This window comes from Aulonocara stuartgranti (genome assembly GCF_965226115.1).
Source record: "Aulonocara stuartgranti genome assembly, chromosome: 3".
NCBI classification, from domain to species: Eukaryota; Metazoa; Chordata; class Actinopteri; order Cichliformes; family Cichlidae; genus Aulonocara; species Aulonocara stuartgranti.
In genome coordinates this window covers 1735274-1763090 of record NC_138941.1, presented here as the reverse complement: position 1 = coordinate 1763090, position 27817 = coordinate 1735274, and the positions used below count along the sequence as shown (strand labels likewise).

Here is a 27817-nt window from a genome sequence, read left to right as displayed (position 1 = left end):
GTGACTCATTTAAACTCGATTCGGTAAAAAGAATCAAATTTACCATCACTAATACAAATCCCTTTGGAGAAAACAGCTTTAAAATATGTATTGTTAAATTCCAGATGTTTCTTTGCAAGGAAAACTCAGACACTGAAACAATACCACCAGTAACCTCCTACATATGGAAATGTGGTGTCATTAAAGACATAATAATTTCATTAATACCCAATATCCAGCAAAATATGTAATTTGAACATTTTGTTCCTAACGAAATCAAATGTATATATTGTAGAAGATTAGCCAAATTTATGTAAAATGGCCAGTACATGAATTAAAAAAATAAATAAATAAACAAAATCGTATGACTGTGACAAATTTTACACAGTAATTCAGTCTAATAATCCACTCAAATATAAATATAAGTTTAGCTAAAAGCTCTATAGATAAGTCAATCAATAATATAATTCACATTTTAAATGATCATATGTGTTAACGTTTGAATCCTGACCTGAGAGTTTCCACTGCACACTGTGAACTCTTTAGTCCACCAGACAGAAGCTTCACTCCTGAATCCTGCAGGTCAGAGTTACTCAGGTCCAGCTCTCTCAGACTGGAGGACTGGGAGCTGAGGACTGAGCACAGAGCTTCACAGCTTCTCTCTGACAGGTTACAGCCACCCAGTCTGAAAAACAAAAGATAATCTATAATACTTATGTAAAGTTTGTTATTATATTACATGCCATCTTTTTATTTTTGATGAAACCTTAACATACTAAGATACAACATCATATGGATGAACTTGAATAAAATGTTTTTTTTAAATTATATCTTTATTTGGATTGGACAAGAAAAAACCATCTGCATAGCAGTATATGAATAACATGGGAACAAAGTCCTTCCAGGTTTTAGATTAAGTCCAGGAGAGCAAATGATAAACAAAGTGATCAGTGGGTGCATATTAACCTCCACTAGCTATTACTAGGACAGTTGCTCGCATGCTCTCCCAAAGGAGATATATAGAACACATTACATGGAACTATAAACACAAACTGGGAGGGGTGCCCATGCTGCAATCATTGTGAACAAATAAGTAAATAAACAAGCAATAGTAATAGAAGTAAATGTAAAAAACAAACAAACAAAAAACAACCAAGTAATAGTGAGATCAAGTGAAGTCAGCCCTCGTGGGGGTGATGAATTGGATCCAATTGTTCCAAATTTGGTAGAATTTGGCTTTTTGATTTCTTAACAGATATGTAAGTTTTTCCATCCTAAATATCTCTAAAATGATCCCAAACCAGTCGTCTAGGGTAGGCTGGGCTGGGCTTAACCATCTTCTAGTAATTGTTTTTTTACTTGCCACCAAGAGTAATTGCACTAACTTAATCTCACTCCTACATTCCAGAAAGGGGACCAAACCCATGTATAAAACCTTAAAATCTAAAGGTATTTGAACGTTAAAGACTGCACTTAAGGAGACCTGAACGTTTTTTAACTTGGGACAGTCCCAAAAGACATGAAAATGGTTAGCAACAGTCGAGCCGCATTGTCTCCAGCATTGCATATAAGCCCCTTTGTACCTCTCCTGATATGGAGTCTTGAAGTACCTAATAATATTCTTCCAGCCATGTTCCTTCCAGCTCATAGAACTGGACGTGGACCACTGGCAGTACAAAACATTTTCCCACTCCCCCACAGAAATAGCAATCCCTGATTCCCTTTCCCATTTATCCTTAGTGTATAAAGTATTATCCTTGCTGGCACTAGAGAGGGCTTTGTATAGTTTAGAAATAGATTTAGTAGGGGTCATGGTTGTGGCATTTTTCAGGATGAGGAAAAAATGCGACTCAGCATCATTGAAGTCGGACAGTTTGCATTCATGATCAATATATGATCTCAGCTGTAAGTTTCTATGAAAGTTGTATTTTGTCAGGTTGTGATCGTCCCGTAAGGCCTCAAATCTGAGCACAATATTTCTATGAGTAAGAGAGAGGAATGTCGTAAGGCCATAGGATATCCATGCTTCAAAGTTAGAGTCGTGTCTGTTTGGAATAAAATCCGAGTCGAAAGCAACCCACCTGAAGATTTTTAGCATTTTGTGTATCCCACAGATGTTGATTACCTTCTGCCAAACTTGGAGGGTGTGGGTTAACCAGGGGTTCCCCAGCTTTTCCAGCCGGCACATTAGACCCTTATCTGCCATTACAGCTTGTAGGGGGAATCGGTCCAACAGGCTGGACTCCAGTTCCTTCCACCTAGCCGTGTATGTTTTGTTACACCAATATAAGAGGGGGGTTATTTGAGCGACATAATAGTAATTCCTGAGGCAGGGGAGACCCAGTCCTTCCTTTTCCTTGGGGAGCTGGAGGGTAGCATATTTAATCCTTGGCTTTCGGCCCTGCCAGATAAATCTGGAGATCCATTTGTCCCACTCAATAAATTGGTAATCGCTCACTTCTATTGGCAAGTTTCTAAAAAGATAAAGCAGTCTGGGGAGCGTGTCCATCTTGATTGCGGTTACCCGGGAGCTGAGACGCATAAAGGGGACCAGATTCCATCTGTGCAAATCAGCTTTTATACTTGCAGATATTGGCTCGTAGTTTGCCTGAAAGAGCAGCGAGAGGTCCGCAGTCAAATATATTCCCAGGTACTTATTTTTCTCATTATCCCGATTTACTGTAAATTTGAGTAGAGATGTGTAATATTCTCCTAATGTTGTCAGTTGTTTGTCTATAGTGAATGAAACCAGTCTGATCTAAATCGATGAGGTCAGGTAAAAACTTCTCCAGTCTACGAGCAAGAATAGAAGTAAATAGTTTGTAATCCAAGTTAAGGACACTGATTGGTACCACATTCTCGTTTATCTTTCCCCTCTTTTGGGATAATTGAAATAGTTGCCTCCCTCCAGGAGGGTGGGATTTCTCCCTCCTGTAGGATGTAGTTAAATGACTTCAGCAATGTGGGGACTAGATCTGCCCTCAGGGTGCGATACCACTGAGAACTGAACCCGTCCGGCCCAACTGCCTTACCTGGTTTTAATCTGGAAAAAGCATTAATTTCTTCCACTAAAATGGGATGTGTTAGAAGCTCATTTTTGAGAGACGGGAGTGAAGGTAATTCTAGAGAGCTAAGAAAGGCATCAGTACAATTCTCCTCCGTAGCATTGGGCTGTGAGTACAGCTCCCTAAAGAAGGTCTCAAAACATTTCTGAATGTCTTCTAATTTTGATTCCAGAATATTAGTCTTGGGGTCCTTGATTTGGTATATCGTACTTTCCTCTAGTTGTTTGCGTAATTTATTTGCCAGATATTTTGCAGATTTCCCTCCTGTCTCATAGTATTTTTGCCTCAAAAAAATTAAGTTATTTTGGGCCTCCTGGGTGTAAATATCATTAATTTCATCCTGTATTTTCATGATATCCTGCTTCAGAGTAGGATTTGCGGTGTTTATGTCTTCCTATTCTTTCAACTTTAAATTTGCCTGTAGTTCTGCTAATTTTTGCCCTTTGATTCTCTTTAAGTGGGAGGCGATAGAAATTAATGTACCTCTCATTACCGCTTTGAGCGTATCCCAAAGAATAGCTGGAGATACCTCTCCTGTGTCATTAACCTCTAGAAATTCTTTAATGTCTACCTTTAATTTGGAAACTATGGCAGGATCATTAAGGTGCGATAACAATTTCCACAGTGTGGTACATTTTTTCCTAGCCACCTGCAAAGATAGAGAGATAGGACTGTGGTCAGATAGATCTCTTGTTAATATGTCACAGTCTTTGACCCTAAACCTATCAACTTTAAACATAAAAAAGTAGTCCAGCCTTGCATACACTTTAAAGGAACCAGAGTAATGAGTGAAATTTCTGGTAGATGCGTAGCGGTCCCTCCATACATCTATTATCCCCATCTCTACCATATAGGAATTGACTTTTCTAGTAAGTGCTGTTACCTGGTTGGTTGGGGAGGAGGAGTCTAGTTTAGGGTCAAGTCTAAAGTTAAAACCCCCCCACAGACAACTATCCCCTGAGAATCCACCAATAAATCAAATATATTCCTATAGAATAGCCAATCGCTCCCAGGGGGAGCATAAACATTTAAAATTGTGATTTCAGACCCCTCTATCCATTCTGTTATTCTAACCAATCTGCCTTCCTCGTCACAGAGTTCTTAGATATGTTCATAGTTAAGAGTACCAGAGATAAGTGTAGCCACACCCCTCTTGTGTTTGGACTTAACGGAAGAGGAGAATACATATTTAAAACCCTTTCTTTTCAATCTCAAGTGATCTACTTGGTTCATGTGTGTCTCCTGAAGTAATGCAATCGGGGCCTTCTCCTTCCTTAGTTTGGACAGTATCTTATTCATCTTAATCACGTTCAGAACCCCGTTAACATTAAAAGAGATTACTTTCACTGACTCACTTCCCATAAAGATATATTAAGTTACCACAGCGCATAAACTCAATAGCAGCAGGCAACCCCCTCTTAAAACAGTAACAAGTGAAAAAAGTTAGGAATGAACTGAAAACATTTGAACATAACTGGAGCTTGAAAGCTCCTAAGCTGGCTTCTGACAGTGGAGCACTTCCACTGACACCCTCACAACTTGAAGGGAAACCCCTTATTACTCCCTGAGTTAGGGGGCTTTCCACTGCGACGTCACTCACAGCACGAGAAGCCCCACCCATTTTAGCTCGACAGTAACCATATTTCACCATGTTGTCCATAGCTAATACATAACATTAAATTCGTTCTCTTCACGTCTGTATACTTGCAGCTTCTCTCTATATCCCGCAGCTCCTCGGATCTGACGCGGACGCCGACCACCAACTCCCCGCCACAGCGGGCATCTTTGTAGTTTTTCTCTGGGGGTTGCCGGTGGTGTAATCACCTTTACCGGCAGGCCCCGACTCGCCAGGTCAGCCGTTGCCTCCTCCACCGTGTTGTAGGTTTTCACTCCTTCTTCGAAAAAAAACTTAAGGCGCGCTGAGTAGAGGGTCCTAAACCGTACATTCTTCTCTTTTAGGACCTTTCGTGCCTCTGCATACTCCTTCCTCAAAGCCATGATCTCAGGGGGGTAATCGTGGTCGAGGTTGATCTTGCTGGAATTCAACATAAAACCTTTCTTTTGCCAAGCGAGCCTCAGCACTTCTTCTTTAACCGTGAAGCACAGGAATTTTACCAGGATCGATCTGGGTTGGGAGCCGTCCGGAGGGAGTAATGATAACACTCTGTGTGCTCTCTGAATTTGTAACGGTGTTGATGGTGGGATGGCGAGATTCTCCCGGAGTAGCTTCTCCACAAAGTGGGCCATAGATGGAGCTCCCGATTCTTCTCCCTCCGGCACCCTGTACAGTCTGAGCGACTCCCTCCTCGAGTAAGCCTCCAGTGATGTTAGTTTTGTTTGAAACTTTTCCTGCATGCTTTCTTCCATTTGCGCAACATCTCTAAAGTTAGAAATATCCTGTCTCAGAGTGACGCTGAAAAACTAGTTCATGCATTTATTACTTCCAGGCTGGACTATTGTAATTCGTTATTATCAGGATGTCCAAAAAACTCCCTGAAAAGCCTCAGTTAATCCAAAATGCTGCAGCAAGAGTCCTGACAGGGACTAGAAAGAGAGAGCAGATTTCTCCTGTATTGGCTTCCCTTCATTGGCTTCCTGTTAAATCCAGAATTGAATTCAAAATCCTGCTCCTCACATACAAGATCTTAAATAATCAGGCCCCATCTTATCTTAATGACCTTGTAGTACCATATCACCCCATTAGAGCACTTCGCTCTCACACTGCAGGCCTACTTGTTGTTCCTAGAGTATTTGAAAGTAGAATGGGAGGCAGAGCCTTCAGTTTTCAGGCCCCTCTTCTGTGGAACCAGCTTCCAGTTTGGATTCAGGAGACAGACACTATCTCTACTTTTAAGATTAATCTCATATTTCCATTAAAAGTGTTGAATTTGACTGTTTGATGTTCTTTATGATCTCTGGCACCAGTTCATCTGTAGGCTGAGCTCAATCCATCCATTTAGTGAAATTATGTTTAAAGGTCTCCTTGTTTTCTGAGCGTGCACAGATCCTGTAGCAGAAAGCCTGGGTTAATAGAGAAATGATCATCACTGTGATGATGCTCATCATCTCTGACTGGGATTTGAGGTTTTGTCAAAGCAGCAAAGAAAGCCTGGCTATGTTGGACTGGGTGTGGAAGCAGCTCCCAGTTTGAGTTCAGGAGACAGACACCCTCTCTACTTTGAAGATCAGCTTCAAACTTTCCTTTTTGCTAAAGCATATAGTTAGGGCTGGACCAGGTGACCCTGAATCCTCCCTTAGTTATGCTGCAATAGACGTAGGCTGCCGGGGATTCCCATGATGCATTGAGTTTTTCCTTTCCAGTCACCTTTCTCACTCACTATGTGTTAACAGACCTCTCTGCATTGAATCATATCTGTTATTAACCTCTGTCTCTCTTCCACAGCATGTCTTTATCCTGTCTTCCTTCTCTCACTCCAACCAATCACAGCAAATGGCCCCGCCCCTCCCTGAGCCTGGTTCTGCCAGAGGTTTCTTTCTGTTAAAAGGGAGTTTTTCCTTCCCACTGTCGCCAAAGTGCTTGTTCATAGGGGGTCATATGATTGTTGGGTTTTTCTCTGTATTTATGAAGTGCCTTGAGGTGACTTTTGTTGTGATTTGGCGCTATATAAATAAAATTGAATTGCATTGTTAGTATCTCAGACAAAATCTCGTCTGTGTTCTGGAGCTTATCTTTGTGTTCTGCAACCCTGGTTTCCACATCATTAAGCCGCGCATTGGCTTTATCCAACTCACCCCTTATTTCCACCAGTTGCGCTTTCGTGTCTTTTCGAAATTCTTTCACCTCTTTCCCAACGCCTCTCAGTTCTTTCAGTATCAGCGTCAAACTTGCTGGGTCAACCTCATCTTCTGTCCCAGAATCCTCGCGGCTAGGAGTGGGAGAGTGGCCTCGGCTAGCCCTATAGGGGCTAACGTTAGCCCCTTCTGTTAGCTGCACATTGCCATCTTCCACGTTTTCAAACGTTAACTTCTTAGCTATTTTGTTCTTTCTGGACATCATTTAAACCCCTTTTTCCTCTTTATGTGCACTTAGATAGTGTATTAATTTACTTGGGGCAGTTTTAATAAGTTTCAGTCGAGAGCTCTCGTACTAGGTGTCCATCCCCACGAGCGCCGGAACCGGAAGCCTTGAATAAAATGTTTAATTGGTTCATTTAAAAAAAAACAAAATGTCAATTGATCTGACCTCAGAGTATTTAGTTTACACTTTAAACTTTGTAGTCCAGCAGACAGAATCTTCACTCCTGAATCCTGCACATTTTTGATACTCAGGTCCAGCTCTGTCAGAGTAGAGGACTGAGAGCTGAGCATTGAGGACACAGCTTCACAGTTTTCCGCTAGAAGTTCACAGACGTTGAGTCTGAAAATGAAAACATGAACAAAGACTGATGTTAAAGTGTAATCAGGGTGCAATAACTAATCTTATATTTTAAGAATCCTTGTTGTTTTATGCTGAGCAGATGTGGTACGAAACAACAGTAAATTGATCAAGTTTACCTCTACTGTTTAAATTGCTGGATTTATTTTCTCAGTTAAAAACAAAACAAAACAAACAAACAAAAGAAAAAAGAATACAAATCGGTCAGACCTCAGAATATTCAGTTTGGCGTGTGGACTCTCCACTGCAGCAGACAGAAGCTTTACTGCTGAAGCCTTCAGGCTGTCGGTACTCAAGTCCAGCTCTCTCAGACTACAGGACTGGGAGCTGACCACTGACAACAAATCTGTACAGACTTTCTCTGACAGGTTACAGCTGCTCAGCCTGAAAAAAATAACAACAACAAAACAATAATATTTATTATCAAATAAAATCTCTTTATATGTTGAATCTAAGTAATCAAATGTGTACAAATGAGTACACTACAATGCACAATTAAATAAAAAAATGTTCAAGAATTTAAGTGTAACGGAAGAAAAATATTTCAAATTAAACACAATTATTCCAATGTATGTAAATGGAAACCAGTGAAGAGCAGGTTGATTTAGTGACAGTAGTTCAGTGTCTGCTGGCACAGGCCTGTGAGTACTGCAGTATTACACTTACTACAGTACTGCTGGTCACTTTATTAATTCTAATATGTGTGATTACTGTAAATGTAGTTATAAATAATGTATCACATCCTGGACTCTCATTTCATTTTCTGTCTAAAAGCTGCTTTGGCTCATTCCCCTTTAAAGCCCAGCTCTCCCTAAAGGCCAACTTTATTTTGATTGGATGATTTCATAAAGCACGCTGAAGGGCAGTAGCCAGTTATCATGAGCTCCATCTCCTCAACCTTCTGGTTTAGAAATTATAAGAAACTGTATACCTCATAAAAACCCGTCTTGATCCATGCTCAATCATCCAGGTTAGTAAATCCCAAAAGTTGATTCTGTTCATCTGGACGTAGCGCTTTCAGTGGGAGAAACATTTCGTCACTCATCCAGGTGACTTCGTCAGTCTCAGCTGACTTCTGGTTTCCAACCCTATAAAAAGTACATTTGCATAATGACTGAAACCAGCCCACTGAAGGAACAATAAGGCTGGGAGGTCAGTTCCTTGACCATTAGGTTTGAGTCATTATGCAGATGTACTCTTTATAAGATTGGGGAAAGCTGCAGTCAGCTGAGCCTGAAGAAGTCATCTTGATGAGTGACAAAATGTTTCTCCCGCTGAGAGCGCTACGTCCAGATGAACAGAATCAAACTTTGGGGGCTCATAAAATCATGATTAGAAATCTTCTCAGATGTATTTTTACATTTTAGATCCACAGCAACAAAGTTCACAGCAGGATGTCTCTGTTCAGTAATTATTATGCCCATTACCTGCAAACTGTGAGGTACGCAGGTAATGTCAGGTAAACACTAGCTGTCTGAAACTGTTCCTGTTAAATGTGTGTATAAAGGAAATAAGCTGAAATACAGAGACTGGGTGGATCTGTGCTTTGACTTTGACACCAAAAATTTCTTCCTGTTAAAAGGGAGTTTTTCCTTCCCACTGTCGCCAAAGTGTTTGCTCATAGGGGGTCATATGATTGTTGGGTTTTTCTCTGTATCTATTACTGTACGATCTACTGTACAATATAAAGCGCATTGAGGTGACTGTTGTGATTTGGCGCTATATAAATAAAATTGAATTGAATTGAATTACATCCCATTTCAGGTACCTAGAACCTGAACCTTCTCTGGAAACCTGGGACGCTGGCGGGTTTCTCTTGCTTACCTATCTGCTCATCCTCTTTCTTTCTGCTCGCATGATGATTTCCTGGTTGAGTTTGTAAAGACTTTTGCTCAGGACCTTCTTGCTGTGCGGCAACAGTGCTAACCACCGTCCGCTGTATGTTTTTCAGTCATTAAATCAAACCATGAAAGATCAGCTTGCTTCTCGTGATGAACCTGTCTGTTTTCGATTCCACACCAGGGTCTGCCCACTGGAAAGTTCAGGGATAAGGGTGGAGGATACTCACACAAACATAAAAACCCAGATTGCAACTCCAACTCTCTGTTCTACTTAACCAGACCTTTCAGGCTCTTGTTCAATCAGAACCTCATGGAGTCTGAGTTAGCGAGACAGTTAAACATCCCTCTATGCCCCCTTAATCCACCCATTCCCACTAAGTCATTAAATAACCGAGTGTCCCCTCACACAACTCAGCGCACAGAGCCTGTCTCCCCTGGCAATCACAAGAAAACACTTACCTTTTTTGCTTTTCATGCACCTCACAAACCACTCATACTCGGGTTTCCTTGGCTAGAATTACATAACCCCCACTTAGACTGGTCAGGTCAGAGGGTAATCAGTTAGAGTCTGTTCTGTCATTCAAATTGCCTTGTTTCTGCCCGTCCACCGGAACCTGTGGAACCATCAACCAACACTGAGACTGTTTTAGATCTCTCCTCTGTCCCCACCAAATGTCATGATCTTCAGGAAGTATTTAGCAAAAGTAAAGCGCTTTCACTGCCACCTCACAAACCACAGGACAGCACCATAGAACTACTCTCTGGCTCCACCCGGCCTTCTAGCTGGCTGTATAACCTGCTTAGACCTGAGTGTGCGGCTATGGAAAAGTACATTAAGGAATCCCTCGGTGCAGGCATAATCCAACGATTGTCATCTCAAGTTGGAACTTCTTTTTTGTGGGGAAAAAGGATGGCTCTCTCTGGCCATGCATTTACTTCAGGGGCCTCAGTGATATTACCATCAAGAATAAGTACCTATTACCTCATTAGCTCTGCTTTCAGGCCATTTCACAGCGCCACAGGGTTTACAAAACCCCACCTCCGCAACGCTTACCACTTTTTCCAGATCAATCAGGGAGACAAGTGGAAGACCGTTTTAAACATGCCATTGGGGGACTACGAGTATTTGGTCATGCCGCCTGGGTTAACTAATGCTCCCGCAATGTTTCAAGATTAGTTAACGATGTCCTCCGGGAATTCCTTGACAGGTTCGTATTGGTGTATCTGGATGATATCCTCATTTTTCCCAAAACCTGCGAGGAACATCAGTCTCATGTCCATGCTATTTTTCCAACGTTTGCTGGAGAATAAACCTTATGTCAAAGCAAAAAAGTGTGAATTCCATTCCTCATCAATAACTTTTTTCAGTTACATTTTGGCACGGGGGCAGGTGAAGACGGATCTGGCAAATGTGAAAGCTTTAACAGAGTGGCCTACCCCTTGTACCCATTGTAGATTCAAGAAGCATCTCCAATGGGTTTTGGGAATAGCAAATTTTTATAGACTGTTCATTTTAAACTATAGTCAGGTAGCTGCACCACTCAAGTCTCAGCATGCATCTGGTCCCCCAAAGCTGAAACTGCATTCACCAAACTTAAGTATCTGTTCACCACGGCACCTTTTTGGTTCACCCTGATCACAGTTATCATTGCAAAGGTGGACACATCAGAAATTGGAGAAGGGAGAGGTAAATGATGCCAAGTGAAAGAGAATGCTTTGGGGGGGGTCATGCTGCTGTCATGGTCTGTGTGAGCGGCGGTGGTTTCCCACTAGACTCTGGTTTCTGCCTTTGGGTGAAGCCTGGTCAGCCTGTCCATTGTCCACACCTGACAGTAATCTACTAGGCTGAATATAACATCAGCACTCCCAATAACTCTGCTAACCTCCTAATCCTCGGATCATCTACTCACCCTTGCAGTTCAGTCACGTTTTCCTGGATGCTGGTCTTCTTGATTCACTCACAGCCACATTAATGCCTTTCGTCTCTTAGACTTACTGGACCACTTTGCCTGGATTCAAAGCTAACAAGTACTCACCCAGACCTCACCACCTGCCTTCCCCAAGTTGCTTTCCGACTGCTGACAAGTAAATGGTAAATGGACTGATTCTTATATAGCGTTTTTCTACTCTCCCGGAGTACTCAAAGCGCTCTATACAACATGCCACATCCACCCAATCACACCCATCCTCACAAACACTTTATCTGAACTTAGTGCTTTCTAAGTACATTCACGCACATTCATACTCTGATGGATGCATCGGAGAGCAAGTTGGGGTTAGTATCTTGCCCAAGGATACTTGACATGCAGACTGGAGGAGCCAGGGATCGAACCACCAACCTTCTGATCAGTAGGTCAGATCAGACCAGCTTTACCTCCTGAGCTACAGAAACCCCAAATAAGACATTGAAGATAACCTCGTTCACTTACTGTAACCTCCACCAGTGATCTTTCTGATGCTGCTCTACCTCTGTCACAGTGACTCAGATTACCATCAACCAAGACCCATTTCCGGAAACCTACCACAGAGCCCACTTCATGCTCACAGCTTCAAGTGCTTGACTTCCGCCATAGTTCACAGTTCATGTTAAAAAATTCCAAGTGTCAAGTTCCTGTGTGTAAATAAAGCCTTCACGTCTAGTAATATTCAGTTCCTTCACCTTTGTCTGTATTTTGGGTTCACCATGTTATTCTGGCCACACCGAGGTAACAGATTTATATTTGAAAAACAGAGAGACATGGGGGATTGCAATAAAGATGAGACACAAACCAGACCTTAAAATAAGAACATCTGAAAACGATGTAGGTGCAGTCTGGAAGCTCAAGTATTTGCTTTAAAAAACAGAGCTAGACTCCTGGTTGTTGGAGACAAGTGAACAACTTGAGGATAATAAACCTGTCAGAGGGGCTGAAGGATCAGAGCTCATGTTCTTATAGGCTGGATCTGGATTGTGCTTTGATTCGAGTTGAAGACAAAAATATTTCAGAAATGCTGACATGTCCTGCTGGAGAGAAATATTTAAAGTATCATGACTATTTTAGTGACTATTTTTTAATTTTTCTAAAGTGGTAGTGTTCTTTGAACTGAGCACCTCTGATTTATTTCCCATGATTTTAAGAATGAAGCGATGAGTTCATGTTTACTTACAGAGCTTTGTTGGAGGCTTTGACCACTGGCAGCAGCCTCAGAAGAGCCTCCTCTGAAGCAGAGTATTTCTTCAGGTCAAACACATCCAGATCTTCTTCTGATGACAGTAAGATGAAGACCAGAGCTGACCACTGAGCAGGAGACAGTTCATCTGTGGAGAGACTTCCTGATCTCAGGGACTGTTGGATCTCCTCCACTAGAGAACGATCATTCAGTTCATTCAGACAGTGGAACAGATTGATGCTTTTCTCTGCAGACAGATTCTTACTGAGCTTCTCCTTGATGTACTGGACTGTTTTCTTATTGGTCTGTGAGTTACTTCCTGTCTGTGTCAGCAGACCTCGTAGGAGAGCCTGATTGGTCTGCAGTGAAAGACCCAGGAGGAAGCGGAGGAACAAGTCCAGGTGTCCATTTGGACTCTCTAAGGCCTTGTCCACAGCACTCTGGTAGAAGTGTTTCTCTGCAGATTCTCCTGTTTCAGACTTCTGGGAGGTTGTTTGTTGTTGTTCCAGCAGATTGAGTCCAGAGTTGATGAAGGTCAGATGGACATGAAGAGCAGCCAGAAACTCCTGAACACTCAGATGGATGAAGCAGAACACCTTGTCCTGGTACAGTCCTCTCTCCTCTTTAAAGATCTGTGTGAACACTCCTGAGTACACTGAGGCTGCTCTGATATCGATGCCACACTCTGTCAGGTCTGATTCATAGAAGATCAGGTTTCCTTTCTGCAGCTGATCAAAAGCCAGTTTTCCCAGAGACTCCATCATCTTCCTGCTCTCTGGACTCCAGTGTGGATCTGTCTCAGCTCCTCCATCATACTTGACCTTCTTCACTTTGGCCTGAACCACCAGGAAGTGGATGTACATCTCAGTCAGGGTGTTGGGCAGCTGTCCTCCCTCTCTGGTTTCCAGCACATCCTCCAGAACTGTAGCAGTGATCCAGCAGAAGACTGGGATGTGGCACATGATGTGGAGGCTTCGTGATGTCTTGATGTGGGAGATGATCCTGCTGGCCTGCTCCTCATCTCTGAATCTCTTCCTGAAGTACTCCTCCTTCTGTGGGTCAGTGAACCCTCTGACCTCTGTCACCATGCCGACACAGTCAGGAGGGATCTGATTGGCTGCTGCAGGTCGTGTGGTTATCCAGAGGCGAGCAGAGGGAAGCAGTTTCCCCCTGATGAGGTTTATCAGCAGCACATCCACTGAGGTGGACTTTCTAGGGTCAGTTAGGATTGTAGTTTTGTGGAAGTCCAGAGGAAGTCGACACTCATCCAGACCATCAAAGATGAACACAACCTGGAAGTCTTCAAAGCTGCAGATTCCTGCTTCTTTGGTTTCAGTAAAGAAGTGATGAACAAGTCCCACCAAGCTGAACTTTTCCTCTTTCAGCACATTCAGCTCTCTGAAAGTGAATGGAAATATGAACTGGATGTCCTGGTTGGCTTTGTCTTCAGCCCAGTCCAGGCTGTATTTCTGTGTTAAGACTGTTTTCCCAATGCCAGCCACTCCCTTTGTCAGCACTGTTCTGATTGGTTCGTCTCTTCCAGGTGAGGCTTTAAAGATGTCTTCTTGTCTGATTGTTGTTTCTGGTCTGTCTGGTTTCCTGGATGCTGTTTCAATCTGTCTGACCTCATGTTCATCATTGACCTCTGCAGTCCCTCCCTCTGTGATGTAGAGCTCTGTGTAGATCTGATTCAGGAGGGTTGGGTTTCCTGCTTTAGCGATGCCCTCAAACACACACTGGAACTTCTTCTTCAGGGTGGATTTAAGGTTACGATGACAAACAGCAGCTGGAAGTTCTGAATAATAATAATAAAAATACAACTTTAACAATCATATTTTACAAAATGCTGATGACAATTTCTGACCCACTGAGAAATGACTGAACACACTGGTGTCACAAGTGTCTCATTTATCCAGCAGCTTAAATCTTTAGATAAATCCTCTTACGTCTCTGCAGACGGTCAGCCAGCTCCTCCTGCTTCATTCTCCTCAGGAAGTCCACTGTGATCTTCACAAATGCCTCTCTGCTGTTTCTCCTCTGCTCATCATCCTCCCTCTGAAACTCCAAGCACTGGGGCTTATTTGGATTCAGAGCCTTCTGGATCTTCTTCAGCTCGTTCTTCACAAAAGTGATGATGTTGTCCTCCAGCAGCTGGAACAGAATATTTATGAATGACCCACCACTCTGAACTTTAGTCCACACAACATCCACTTCTTTACCATCAAGGGGCATATCATCCGCGAACTCTTTACCAATTATAGGTTTGACTTTATCTGATTAACTGAGACTTTGTCCACAACTCCACGATCCCAAAACGTTGATGCTGTTCATATGAATGCAGCGATTTCAGTGGGAGAAACATTTCACTGGTGTTCAGAGCTGAACTACCAACAGGTTGATGATCAAAGCCAGAAACTTGGAGATGTTTCAGGTGACTGAGTTGATCGTACAGACAACTGGTCTTAAAGGTTCACTCTGTTTACACATACAGATCAGTATTTAAGGTTTGACTCTCATCATCCACTGGGGCACAAACTGGGCGTCATCAGGACACTACAACACAGAACAAACACCATCCCCACAGACACAGCAGCCAGGGAAGCAGAAGAACTTCACATCAAGAAGGTCCTGAGTAAATGTGAACGCTGGTTTGAGGGCGGAGTCAAGGAGGCCATTTATGTGAAAAGGAAAGACCATCTCTGAATGGAGGAGGGGCCTAAGGGTACAACTGTCACCATCTTACAATGCTGTGATTGCAGCCATTCCCCAGCTCTCTGTGAACTGGACTCATGACCATTGATCAACAACCATTGATCAATGGTCCTGACAATATGCGTACCAATGATCAATGAACTGACCTCCCAGCCCATTGTTCCTTCAGTGGGCTGGTTTCAGTCATACAAATGTCCTGTTTATGAGATTGAAACCTGCAGTCAGCTGAGACTGAAGAAGTCACCTGATGATGATGAAACGTTTCTCCCACTGAAAACATCCAGATGAACAGAATCAAGCTTTTTGGGATTTACGTACCTGGATGATTGAGCATCAAGACACAACTCTGTGACTTTTCTCAGATGAATAAATCCTCTCCTCCAGCTTTGTTTACATCTACCAGCCCTGTGGCGCTGCCCAGGGAAATAATCTATGTGAGAGGTGGAAAGTCATACAGGTGTCTGCTCCTGCCTTCAGTTATTTTATCTACTGTGTGTCAACTGGCTGAACCTCCTCCAACTGTCTACTGTCTCCCTAAACTCAACAATGACTTAGTGATCTATCCATTCTCTGACCAAACACATCCTGCTGCAGGAGGTTAACATAGCAGCCAATGATGATCCCACTCACTGTGAACAACACATTTGGACCTGATTTGCTGCTCTGGTTTACACGTGAACTTCCACTGCTGCTGTCACCAACTTGAGAGGCTCTACAGAAAAACTGGACTTGTCCATAAAAATCATAAACTACATTACAAGGACAGCATTGCTCAATCAACTCTAATTACTACTGACATGTTATCTCTTCTAACTAAGGTACAGACACTCAAACTTGCTGCTTTCAGTGAGAAGTCAAATGTCTGAATATGAGCTGGAAGCTGCTGAGAGTCCTCCTCCTTCCCGTGGGGTTTACTTTCTCTACTACTTTCAATATAAACACGCCCCTTTCATGCACCTGCAGAGGGCCACCAGCAGATGGAGCTGTCTTAAACAAATCCACTTGGATAGTTAGCTGTAGATGACTTTATCAGTATGATTGTAGGACTTTGAGTTATTCTTCAGATTTATTTAAACTCTTATATTGTGCACAAGTGTTGAGCGACCCATAATTTCTCTGTACTTTTCATAAGAGCAGCCAGACTTTCAGCTAGTTTTTGTTTTTTAAGAGCTCAAAGTTATTGAAGAAACAGTTATTCAGCTTCATTCCCACTGATCTCGACTACAAACTGTTTCACTTTGGTTTCTGTTTAAAGCCTCGATGTTTAAAACGTTTCCCTGTGATCACATTTGCACCGTCTGATTTCAAAGTTTGTTTCTTTTGGTCGTTTAGTCCACAGAGTCCTTGGTGTTCTGAAAGGGACCTATAAATAAATGCATTATTATTAATAATAAAGTAGTTGTTGTACATGTACAGACCATAAATAGGGAGTCCAGCTGTGTTTGATGCTGCTGGGCAGACTGACCACTGGGAACCTCTGAGCTCTGCTGGTCCACTCTGTGGAGGAACCATGAAGGATTAGATCAACACAGGATAAAGATCCAGGAGTTTCTGCTCAAATAACTTCATCTGAATCAAGTCTGTCAAGTTTTAGACTCTCAGATTCTGAAGATATATTTTCTGTTTTCTATGAACTTTCTTTCATCAGTGATGGAAGTGATGATGCTGCAGAAGCTCAGAGGAAACTTTGAGAAAACTGTGATGAACCATCAACTAATGCTCTCAGGAGGCCAAAGGTCCCTGAATGTAACTGTGCAGTAGATTCATCGAGTGTTTGAAACCTGACCACTTCCATATGTTTTCATTCTAACACAAGAAGTCCTTTTCTCATTGCTTTGATTTGAGTTTTCATTTGAGTTTTCTGAGTCTCGTATTTGGAGTCGAGTCTAATCAATGATCTGACAGAAGAACCTTAAAAAGGATTTACCAGTGCTGTCAACATTAACATGTAGGGTTAGGGGTTCATCTGTTATCATGATTAACATGATAAAAACCTTTAACACGACACATCTGGAGAGCAGAACGACTCAAAATCCCTGAAATGTTTCTATCAACGCACTTCGAGCAGTTTGTCCGAGTAGAGTTACCTTTGCACACGTGCAGATGTGCAGCACATCTGTTAGTGACGGCAGCTGAACCAATCAGCTCAATATGGAAGATGACAAACACACACTGACCTCCCGATGAAAAGTTTGAGCATTAAAAAAATAACAAGACGGACCAGCCGACCAACATGAAGGATTCTGCACATCGTGACAGAAGGAATTTTCTTTTCACCGAAGCACTTCCAGCTTAAAATATCACAACAATGCAAAGCACTGATGACACAACTGCCAAGTGGACAAACTGCAGACCTGTTAGTGTTGTTAATGACATAGTTTTGGTTCCTCGTGTCAAAGACTTGAAGAAGAGTGACAGAGAGTGTTAGACTGCTGCAGGATCAGTGCCACCTCCACAGACCTGTGAAGAAAATGATTGTTTGACAGATGGGCTCAGATTCAGGATCAGCTGAGGAGTTTGTGGCTGACAGAATCCTGCAGGTACAGAGCAGAGCCCATCATTAGCATGCAGGACTGTCCCTGGGGGGGTCGGCTCATTCAGGAGGTTAATCAATGTTTACATGTTCAATAAACATGTTAAGTGTGTAAATTTGCCCTTTTCTCTCGAGTCTGTTTGCTCATGAAATGAAATTTGATTCGTTTACATTAAAAATGATGTTTAATGGTGATTAATCCAAATGAATCCACAGTAACCCTGTGATGAGTCTGATTAAACATTTTCATTAACAGCAGTAATATAGATTATATATGATTATATATTAGTGCACACTTAGCTTTTAGTATATATGTTTGTTACAAAGTTGTATTTACAGCAGAGAAGCTGAGTTAAAGACTGAAAACTATTCAAAGTCTCTTTGAATTGAAGCGTTTAACATTCTTTGTGTTTATTCTGCATTGACTTCATTATATGGTGTAAACGTCTGTTACAGGCTTAAATATAAAGTTGGAAAATGTAACTGCAGCTATTGATCAAGTAATTGTGATTAATCAGGATTAATGACAGAAGATTGTGTCATTAATTAGTCATGTTTTAATCTACTGACAGCACTAGTGTTCACTCTGGTGCCTCCAACTGTTTTACGCCCTTTCAACACCTTCGTGGTCAAAAGTGTACACGCACAAAATCTACAATAAAACCCTCACGCAGCAATAGGACAGACACACAATCCATTTATCTCTGTGTCTCAAACACACACACGTGTATTCAAAGCCTCGATTTGTTCATATTTCATCTGTTGTGTTTTTATCTTCAGCGTTTTCAGTGTTGCTGCATTTACACCAAAAATGTTTCCATTGATGAATCAGATTGATTTGAATGTGTTTCATCCATACAAATCCCTCCCTGGTGGTCACATGACTCTATAACATAACAGGAGTCATGTGACAAGAGTTTCATGCTGTAAAATGTCAAAATGGTTGAATGTGGTGGAGTAAAAATGTGAGATGTCAGCTACTTTTCTTCAATATGAAATGTTTGCAGGGCCTGACAGGAAGTGGACGGACGCTCTGATCACTTCCTGTTTGCTGAAGTGGGTTTTCAGTTGTTTAGAAACCAAAGGCTTGTTTTAAAAGACAGTTTAAATGGGACTGAGGGAACGACGTGTTTGTAGTTTATATCCAACAACATCGAGCAGTTTAATCAAAGAGTTCATGTTACTAACAGCTCACCTCTCTGCAGCAGACACAGGCTGGACTTTAAAATTAATGAGACGACCAAAAGACACGTCACTCTGTAAGGACACAGAGCTGGGTGGAGGTCCAGGTTTGAGTCTCTGATGGATCCTGAAAAAGTTATAAATCTTCAGTAAAATTCTCATCACATATCAGCTGATATTATTGGTGTTAGCTTACCTTTTCTCAGCTGACTGTCTTTGCTCAAATCTCTTAATGGCATCTTTGACTGAGTTACTTTCACAGGACACAGAGCTGGGTGGAGGTCCAGGCTGGTTCCTGTGAAGAATGATGCAGCAGTGATGTGAGTGCTGAGCTGTGACATGGAGAAGAGTCATGGACAGTTAGAGATGGTCATCTCACCTCTGAGCTTTGGTCTGGCTCTCATGTTCCCCACACAGAGTGCTTTTAGAGGGAGGGACTCCCTCCTCTCTGTCCTCACACTGATCCATGCTGCTCAATTCACATCAGCTCACACACACTTTCTACCTGCAGAGGAAACACAAATCATTCATGTGCACATCAGCTGAAATCCTCCTTTCATCATGTGTGCTGTCCAAATATCAGCTGCTTCTTTCCTGCTTCATCTCAGTGTCAGCTGGATGCAGTCAGACAGCAGTGTGAGGCAGAGGAAGCTGCCATCAGCTGCTCTGCTATCAGTCCACTAGATGGAGCCTGAAGCACACACGATGCATTCACTGACACACACTGATTCACTGTGACTGGAAGCTTCAGTCAGTCCAACACGTGTGAACAACATTTTAAACATTTCAGCTGATCCAGGATTCAAAGAGGATCAGCAGAGTTAAAGCTTCACACTAATTCTTGCTGCTGAGTTTGCAGAGAACTGCACACACACTGATTCACTGCTAATGAGACGCTTCTTCCATCCAGTAATTCATCATCCATCAGCTCTGCTGCTGCTCTCAGTCCTGGACTCTGATCACACACTAAAAGCAGCTTTTTAACTCGTGTCTGTAAGAACTGTTAGCGTTAGCTTAGCGTTAGCTTAGCGTTAGCATGCTGTGTGCTAGCTCAGCGTCAGAGCTCTGCAGGTGTCTCGTGTGTAAATATTAATCACAGTGACAGTAAAGGAGGTAAAGGGCTGTGACGTCATCACGTACGCTGCGTCCTCTGTGGGCTCTGAGTGAACTCAAAGTACAAACTACAAGTACACAAACACGAACGTAGCTCAGAGTGGCGGACACACTCGGCCTCGTTGGTCCAGCTGTGAGTCCGTTACCGTGAACTATGGAGCGGCAGATTTGTGCTGAACTAAGCTGCACACAGCTGATGTTAGCCAGGAAACATTACACACTGACTTTAATGGAGAGACCGGAAATACAAACACACACAGTTTGTTGTGTGAAGAAATCAAACACGAGCTGAACAAACAGTAAAGTTCCTAAAGACAAACTGTTAAAGGAGGAAACAAAGCAAACTTACAGTTTCTTCACACACCAACAACAAGCTCCACTCCACACCTGGACACTAAACACGGACACACAGGTGAGCTGCTTCCTGGAAGGAGGCGGGACTCCACCTGAAACTCAGCACAGGTGGGAGGGGCTCAGCTCTGTGTGTGCTGATGTGTTAACTTTAAAAATATGCCGTCTGACTGCTCAGACTGAGTCAGAGTAAAGTTCACATGCTGACGTGTGGAGACATGAAACCTTGTTGTAGCTGCAGGTGTGAACACACTGATCCCAGATCAGCTCTGCTGTATTTGTAACATGAACATTTCTGCTGCAAAGCTTCAAATGTTCAGCATGTTTCTCTGTTTCCAGTCTATAGATCCAGTCACACTTTCTACCTTCACCTGTGCAGTAAAGACTGAGAGCAGAGCTGAAAGCAAGCGTCCAATCAGTGAGCAGCATCAACACCTGAGCTTCATTCAGACTCTGTTATTGAAGATGTTGTTGGTACAAAGTTCATCTGCTGCTCACATGAATCCATGAAAGATTTATTTCACTGATGTTTCTTCAAAGCTCATTTCAACCTGTTGAAGTCATGAATGAAAGTGCAGACTGAGAGTGGATCACATGATGTTTGAGGTGTGTCATGTGACATGTTCAGTATTGTCACACATGTCTAGATTGTCCCTGATATCATAACTGCTCAAACACTGATGATTATATTTGAAGAATTATTCCTGATGGCAGCAAAGTTTGAATGGAGCTCTCTGTCTGTGCTGATTTGTCGCCCTCTGGAGGTCAAAGCACAAACTGCATGATGTCACTGTAACCACCACAGAGACAGGAAGTGTTTTTATGACTGAAACACTGAAATGATGCTAACGGCTGTCGTTAGGCTCACTGACAGCAGTGCTGATGTGTTCATGTCAAACACTGGCTCAGGTCAGACTCCTTCATCCTTCTCCAGCGTGAGGCCGCCCTCAGACCCACAGGAGCTCTGACCTTTGACCTCCTGACCCTAACCATTTTAGTCTTGTTGCATCTTTAAATGCAAATCCTGTGAAATGGTCAGGGGCGGCTCTAGAGAAATTTTCTTAGGGTGGCAAAATCAAAGCCTTTTCCCCCAAACACATATGCAGGTGGTTACATGTGGTTAAAATGATTCAAATGCAGTAAGTATGCACGTTTTTCATATAAATATAGTCTATAACTTAATTATTGTCTGTACCCACATGATTACACACTTTAGTTACATGAAACATGTGAGTTTTGATGTTATGTACTGTACAGCCTGTATATTAAATACATATGTAGCCCAATAAGTATAAACTCCAGAAAGCTACACAACATGGGGCGCTTCATTTACAAACACAAGTCTAACTTAAGTTTCACTGTTTTTGTTAGAAAACAGTCACATTGTTGCAGCTTAAATGACACAAAATGTCAGAAATCTGCACTGTCATGAACAAACATGTAAACCTCATTTTTCATGATTTGTTGGATTCACCCTCTGAGGTCTGAAACACAACCGGACATTTGTGACTCCTTTGAGTTTATGTTTGTATTTCACCCTCAGATTGTTTCATTTTATTTTTTCCTCCTCTTGCTTTGTTTGGTATCTTTTCAGCTCAACTGAATTTAGTTGTTTTTTCACTGACATACTGCATTAGTGTTACTATTACTATTAATGTAACTATTACTGATCTGAAATCACACAAAGAACCTAAAATCCTAGCAGTATTTTTTACTGTAAAAAAACCACAGACGTGTTGGGTAAATGTTTATAACTTGAAATGCAAATATAAATTGTACATTTTGTAAACAGATACAACTATTTATCTAAAAATGCAGCCAATACACCTGCTGTTTTTTCATTTTCTACAACCATTTAAAATAGCACTCACCTTCCTTCATTTCATACAATATACAATATAAGCTGCACGACTGGTGGGTGGGGGCTGTGCTGTCAGCCCCCCTGGGTCTGCTCCTCTGTGATCCTCAGTGGGCCAGTATGCCTCTCCTGGTAGCTCCATGGGGGATGGTGTGGTGGGTTGGTGGGTGCCATGGCGACTATGTGTGGACTTCACATTTTTGTCTGCTGTGACAGCTCCTTGATCTGGGCGGGGCCAGTGGGGTGTGGGTAGGTCCTTTGTGGGGCTTTGGACGTTGCCTGAATATTGTCAGGCAGCTGGGTGCTGTGCCTCGACCCTTTCTTCCTTTGCATTTGTGGTTTGGTGCCATAAATGCACAACATAGAAGAGCCACCTCGACGGGACAACACTCAGCGGTTCATCTGTCTCTCTTCCACAGCATGTCTTTATCCTGTCTTCCTTCTCTCACCCCAACCAATCACAGCAGATGGCCCCGCCCCTCCCTGAGCCTGGTCGGAGGTTTCTTCCTGTTAAAAGGGAGTTTTTCCTTCCCACTGTCGCCAAAGTGCTGCTCATAGGGGGTCATATTGTTGGGTTTTTCTCTGTATGTATTATTGTACGAGCTACCTTACAGTATAAAGCACCTTGAGACGACTGCTGTTGTGATTTGGTGCTGTGTAAATAAAACTGAATTGAATTAAGAAACAACTCTTAGATTCCTCACATGATTCTCCTGTATTCCTACGGGACGCCAAGGTAATATAACATGGAAGTGTGTCGCAGTGCCTGGTGGCCACATGTTACCCATAAACTGTCAACCTGACCGTACTGTAGCTACGTCCAAAGACTAGTTAAAGATTAAAGCTTTTTGGGGGGTTAAATCTGACATAAATAAAGAAAGAATAACATTAAAGTTGATTCTTTTGATCACTGTAGTTCTACTTTGAGGATATGATGTGTAAAAACCCTCAGTCGTGGCTGGTGGATCTCACATTCCTGGTCTTTGTAATTCCAGTTCAATGAAGCCTCATTTTCACCTTTTTCCAGGTAAATTTTCCCAACTGTTCTAATGTCCATGCTGTGGCATTGTCCCATCATTTGTATTTCCTGTTAATGGATTTTTAATATGGTCTGGGAAATTACTATATATGAGTAACTTCCTGTTGTATTGCAGCTTAAGGCCATTGTCACTGAAATAAAGCCCAAGTTGTAATAGTTTGCATCCAGAACGAGGAAAAGGAAGAAACCCAAACACTGCTCAGTGGATGAGTCCGTCCTGGAATAAATACCAGGACAAAACTAAAAAGAAGAGCTTGTTTCCTCGAAGCAACAACAGAAAGCTCTTTGTCTCTACAGATGTTTCTGGGAAACACGTTAACAATATTTAAACATTTGTTCTTAATAAACGTTTTTACTTAATGATGCTTTATGATATTTCTATCTGACCTAATGCAGCAGCGTATCCACATGAACTCTGCAGTGTTTCTACCCAGAGGCCACCGTGGTCCTTCTTTACTAATGCTGAGGGTTTTCTCCCAGCCGTGATAGCCTTTGACAGGTAAACTGAGTCATTCCAGCCCAGTGCAAAAATAACCTCCCTGTCTGCTCTTAACTTCACGCATCGATGCTAAAACGTTGCATAACTGAACCTGCAGACTGTGATCCTGTAGCTGTCGAGGAGAGGGCTTGATGCCGTCCATCTTCTGCTCAATTAACAACGCCTGCAACCTTTTGAGCCTTGGTCCTGCTACAGTCACAAATATAACATCATCACTCTTTATTTGATCCACTACACTGCTGTCATTTGTCTGTTATGGCCCCACAAGGTCACTGAATCAACCCCACAGCACATGTACAAGTTTTCAAAGCGGTGTTCTAATCTGCTTCGAGCTTTCATCATTTTAGCCAGCCCCTCCAATCTTCTCCAGGTAAACACTACAAAGAAAGAGTTCAGTCTGAATAAAACATCTTGTGCATGTCACACGATACAGCATCCACAGCAGTATACACTGCAAACAGCAGAAGCTCTTCCTTCTTAGCCTTCGGTCCAGCAGTGATGACCTCCTCCTGCTTTTGGTTCACATCACCTTTCTCCTGAAAATCTGAGCTGGGCTTGACAAACCCTCAGCTCAGCGTGATATAAAGGTAGCTCTTCTAGTGTATTTGCCATCTCCTGAGCTCTCATTGTTACCATCTCACATTCTTCTCCAATCCATGGTTAGGGAGCTGCTCATAGGGGGTCATATGATTGTTGGGTTCTTCTCTGTATCTATGAAGCGCCTTGAGGCGACTTTTGTTGTGATTTGGCGCTATATAAATAAAATTGAATTGAATTTTCAGGGTCAAAGTTCAGAGGAAAGTTTGTTCAGCAAATGAATGACAATAAATCATACATGTTTGCTGATTCACAGGTTAACAGCCTGGAGGAACAGGGCTGTGTCGTTCCTGTGATGTGATTCAGCTTTATTTCAGCCACTCAACAAAACAACATTATATTATATTTAATATATATTAAATATGTGCCAACTGAATCAGTACGTTTCATGTAGAAATATCTGTGGCAACCTTTTGTTGCAGCAATGATCTCAAAACACAAGGGGGGGGGGGGGGGGGGGGCTAAGATGAATGTCTGCTGTGAGGACAGGGGGTGTGCATGTGCTCAAATCACGTGACACGTCATTTACGCAACATTTGGTCGATTTAAAAGTTACAGTGAGATAAAATCATGTTATGGATTGCACTCAGTATATTGTGCCGACATGGTGAGATTGTGTCTGTCGAGCCGAGGAGAGCGTCGCAGTGCCAAAAGCTGTAAAATGAACTATCAGGCTGGAGTGTGCTGCCACAGCACAGAGCAGTCACAGAGTCCTGCAGGCAGAAGAGGAGTGATCGTGTTAGCCACCTTACAAAACAAAAAGACATGAAGTGAAAAGCAGAGCGCAGAGTGAGGCAGAAGAAGACAGACTGGGCCAAGTCCTGCATGTGCGAGAGCGAGCGAGACCCGGGACAACGTCATCCGCCTCGCCTGGACTAGTCCGCCGGCCGGAGGAGGGACAGTGGCTGCACTGTGCAGCCGAAGACTCACTTTGATCGCACAGGAGACGAGCGACGCAACCGGTCCACCGTCCGTGCAAACTGCGCCAGGCAGCGTATTGCACGCTGGAGGACACCGAGGAAAGTCACAGTAGGAGCGGCGCTTAGTGAGAGGTGATGTCGGGGGGACATGGCTTCTTCTCCGGTCACCCCAGCATCGCTTGAAGGAGAAACACCTTCACCCACCGGGAACGAGGAGCCCGCGACCACCCGACAGGTACGACACGCCTCCGAGACCCTCTGCGCGCCCGGTAACGTTGTAACGTTTTACCGAAGTTCATTCGCAAACACACCAGTTTAAGATGGACCCGAGAATCAGCACACGGGAGCACTGGTGTCTGACTCAGCAGAAACGGCGCGACGTGCGTGTAATTAGTGATGGGACGTTCTGTATCGAGGCTTCGGAGCGTGTGTCGAGTAATGGAGGGGGCGTTTCCGCGAAGCGCGTATCGAGGCTTGCTTCATTTATGGGAGGAGCTGAAAATGATGACGTCCGAAGCCTCGCTGCCCGGCTGTACCACGTGACTGGTTCATGAAGTGGTTCGAACTTTGCCGCGAGATATGACAGCGATATAAACCCCTCAGACTTCATTCAAAAATGTGGGTGTTTGATGGAGAGTTGCGGTTAGTGAGAGTTTGGAGACAGTTTGGAGGTTTATGAGAGTGAGGAAAGTCAGGAGAGAATGGAGCCAGCTAAGAAGAGGAAGATGTCCTCCCCTGTGTGGGAACATTTTGATCTTATTCCTCCCAACAAGGTATGTAAATTTCTACAGAAGATGTATTTTCATGATACTGATGGTGCAATACAATTTATGTTGAGCTGTCTTGACTTTTGTACAAGGTGAAGTGTTTGCTATGTGCCAGGGAGCTGGGCTATAACAACAACACCTCATCCATGCTTAGGCACTACAGAGCTTTGCATGAGAATAAGGGGGACACCGATTGTGGAGCAAGACCAGGTGAGCCATCAAATGCAATGATAATATAGGATGCAGTAATGTTACTAAATGATATAACAATATTATACAACTGTTATAAGTTACGTGTGTGATATTTATATTTGTGCTTTGTCTTTATTGTCTTTCCTCAGGAGAACAATCTCAAATAGATGAAGACCTGGTCAGCATGGTGATTGAGGACTCACAGCCATTTAGCATTGTGGAGGACAAAGGATTCAAAAGATTTGTTAAATCATTAAATCCTAGCTATGTTCTCCCCACTAAAAAGGTCATAAAAGCAGTGAAAATTTAGTTTTTACAGAATAAAATGTGAACAGGCAGGACTGAGGCTCAAAGCCTCAGTGTGTAGCTGTCCATACCTCAACGTTACAAAAGCACAACTACTGTCCACACCCCAACCACACCTCACCTCACAGTAAATGATCATTTCCATTTCAAGCATTTCCAAATAATCATTTCCCATACTGCCACTATAAATATACACAGTATACTGCATCACTACAATATACATGTTTTACACACTCCTTTTGTTGTTGACATTTACAGGCTGTGTGCAAAAGGCCACACTCTTCAAATTCATGCCAGCTATTATTTTTACGTCCAGTAGGTGTCCTGCTAGAGCAAATGAAGCTTCATGAAGCTTCGCGTTGGGGTGAACCAATTGGATGAAAAGCTTCAGTGCTTCATGAGGCTTCATCTGCCCATCACTACGTGTAATGCTTCGTATTTGATAACGATGGAATAATTCTTTAAAATAAGCACACAGATAAACACTGGTGGGTGGAAAAGCTCGTGTTTTGGTGAAATGAGTCCCGCCTAGTCCGGTCTACACCTCATTCAGCAAACATCTGAGTCACCCTGAGACGCCAGTGCGCGTCCTTGTGATGCAAAAAGCCGTAAGTGACACGCTGTTTACACGCAGGAGCAGTTTAACACATGCAGGTTGTGCCAGTAGGCGTTTCCTTCAATGTGACACCAAACGTGTAAATCAGTGCTGGGAGCGGATGTTGGACCTGATCAGTCTTAATCTGACAAACTGTAGTTCCTGCTCTGTTTCTAATTCAGCCCCATGACAGACAACCAGCATGTTCTCCTGTCACGTGTTATTGACACGCACATATTTAGTCCGTGTGTGGGATGTTAAAGGTGAGTTTGTTCAGGGCACGATCAGACTGAGGCCATTTCAACAGGTGCAAGGAAGTGTTAGTGTGGTTACTACGGCAGCACTGATGCCCTGATGAGTGCACATGGCTGGAATGAAAAGTCAATGCTATGTATAGCATGAACTACTTGTTGTCTAAGGCGGTGCAGAGAGTGAGCAGGAAATATCTGAGGTTGGATATTTCAGTACATACAGAGCTGTGCAGAGACATTAGGATCTTAAACTATTGTCTGTATCTGGCAAAGCGAGAATCTGAGCCTTGTGTACAAACTGTCTGGTGTTTGTTCTGGCAGGAATATGAAACTACTGTGCACAGCATGCTTATTAAGATGGCCCAGGACCAGGTCATCTTGCAGGATGGTAGTGTTACATCGAGAAGGTTCATCTTTAATTGTTGGATTTCTGTGTGAGTTTTCTCCCTGTGCCTCTGTGGCCTCTCCCCA

The 27817-nt window shown here is 42.8% G+C and overlaps 3 protein-coding genes across 3 annotated transcripts in view; 1 reads left to right on the top strand and 2 right to left on the bottom strand.

The window, feature by feature from the left end:
• LOC309702211 (NLR family CARD domain-containing protein 3-like) overlaps positions 1-14502 on the bottom strand; it is a 30824-nt gene extending 16322 nt beyond the window's left edge. The window contains exons 1-5 of the mRNA XM_082526731.1: positions 14378-14502; positions 12429-14226; positions 7651-7824; positions 7249-7422; positions 491-664 (exon numbers count right to left, since the gene is read on the bottom strand). Of these exons, the coding sequence (XP_082382857.1) occupies positions 491-664; positions 7249-7422; positions 7651-7824; positions 12429-14226; positions 14378-14414 (2357 nt within the window). The 5' untranslated portion in view covers positions 14415-14502. The remainder of the gene's footprint in view (positions 1-490; positions 665-7248; positions 7423-7650; positions 7825-12428; positions 14227-14377) is intronic.
• The window catches only part of LOC309700353 (uncharacterized protein), a 165063-nt gene that overhangs the window by 81143 nt on the left and 56103 nt on the right, over positions 1-27817 (bottom strand). The window contains exons 2-4 of the mRNA XM_082523875.1: positions 19238-19363; positions 19055-19153; positions 18872-18985 (exon numbers count right to left, since the gene is read on the bottom strand). Coding sequence (XP_082380001.1) covers positions 18872-18985; positions 19055-19153; positions 19238-19326 — 302 coding nt within the window. The 5' untranslated portion in view covers positions 19327-19363. The remainder of the gene's footprint in view (positions 1-18871; positions 18986-19054; positions 19154-19237; positions 19364-27817) is intronic.
• LOC309702387 (uncharacterized protein) overlaps positions 24867-27817 on the top strand; it is a 34349-nt gene continuing 31398 nt past the window's right edge. Inside the window, exon 1 of the mRNA XM_082527103.1 lies at positions 24867-25470. Within this exon, the coding sequence (XP_082383229.1) occupies positions 25384-25470 (87 nt within the window). The 5' untranslated portion in view covers positions 24867-25383. The remainder of the gene's footprint in view (positions 25471-27817) is intronic.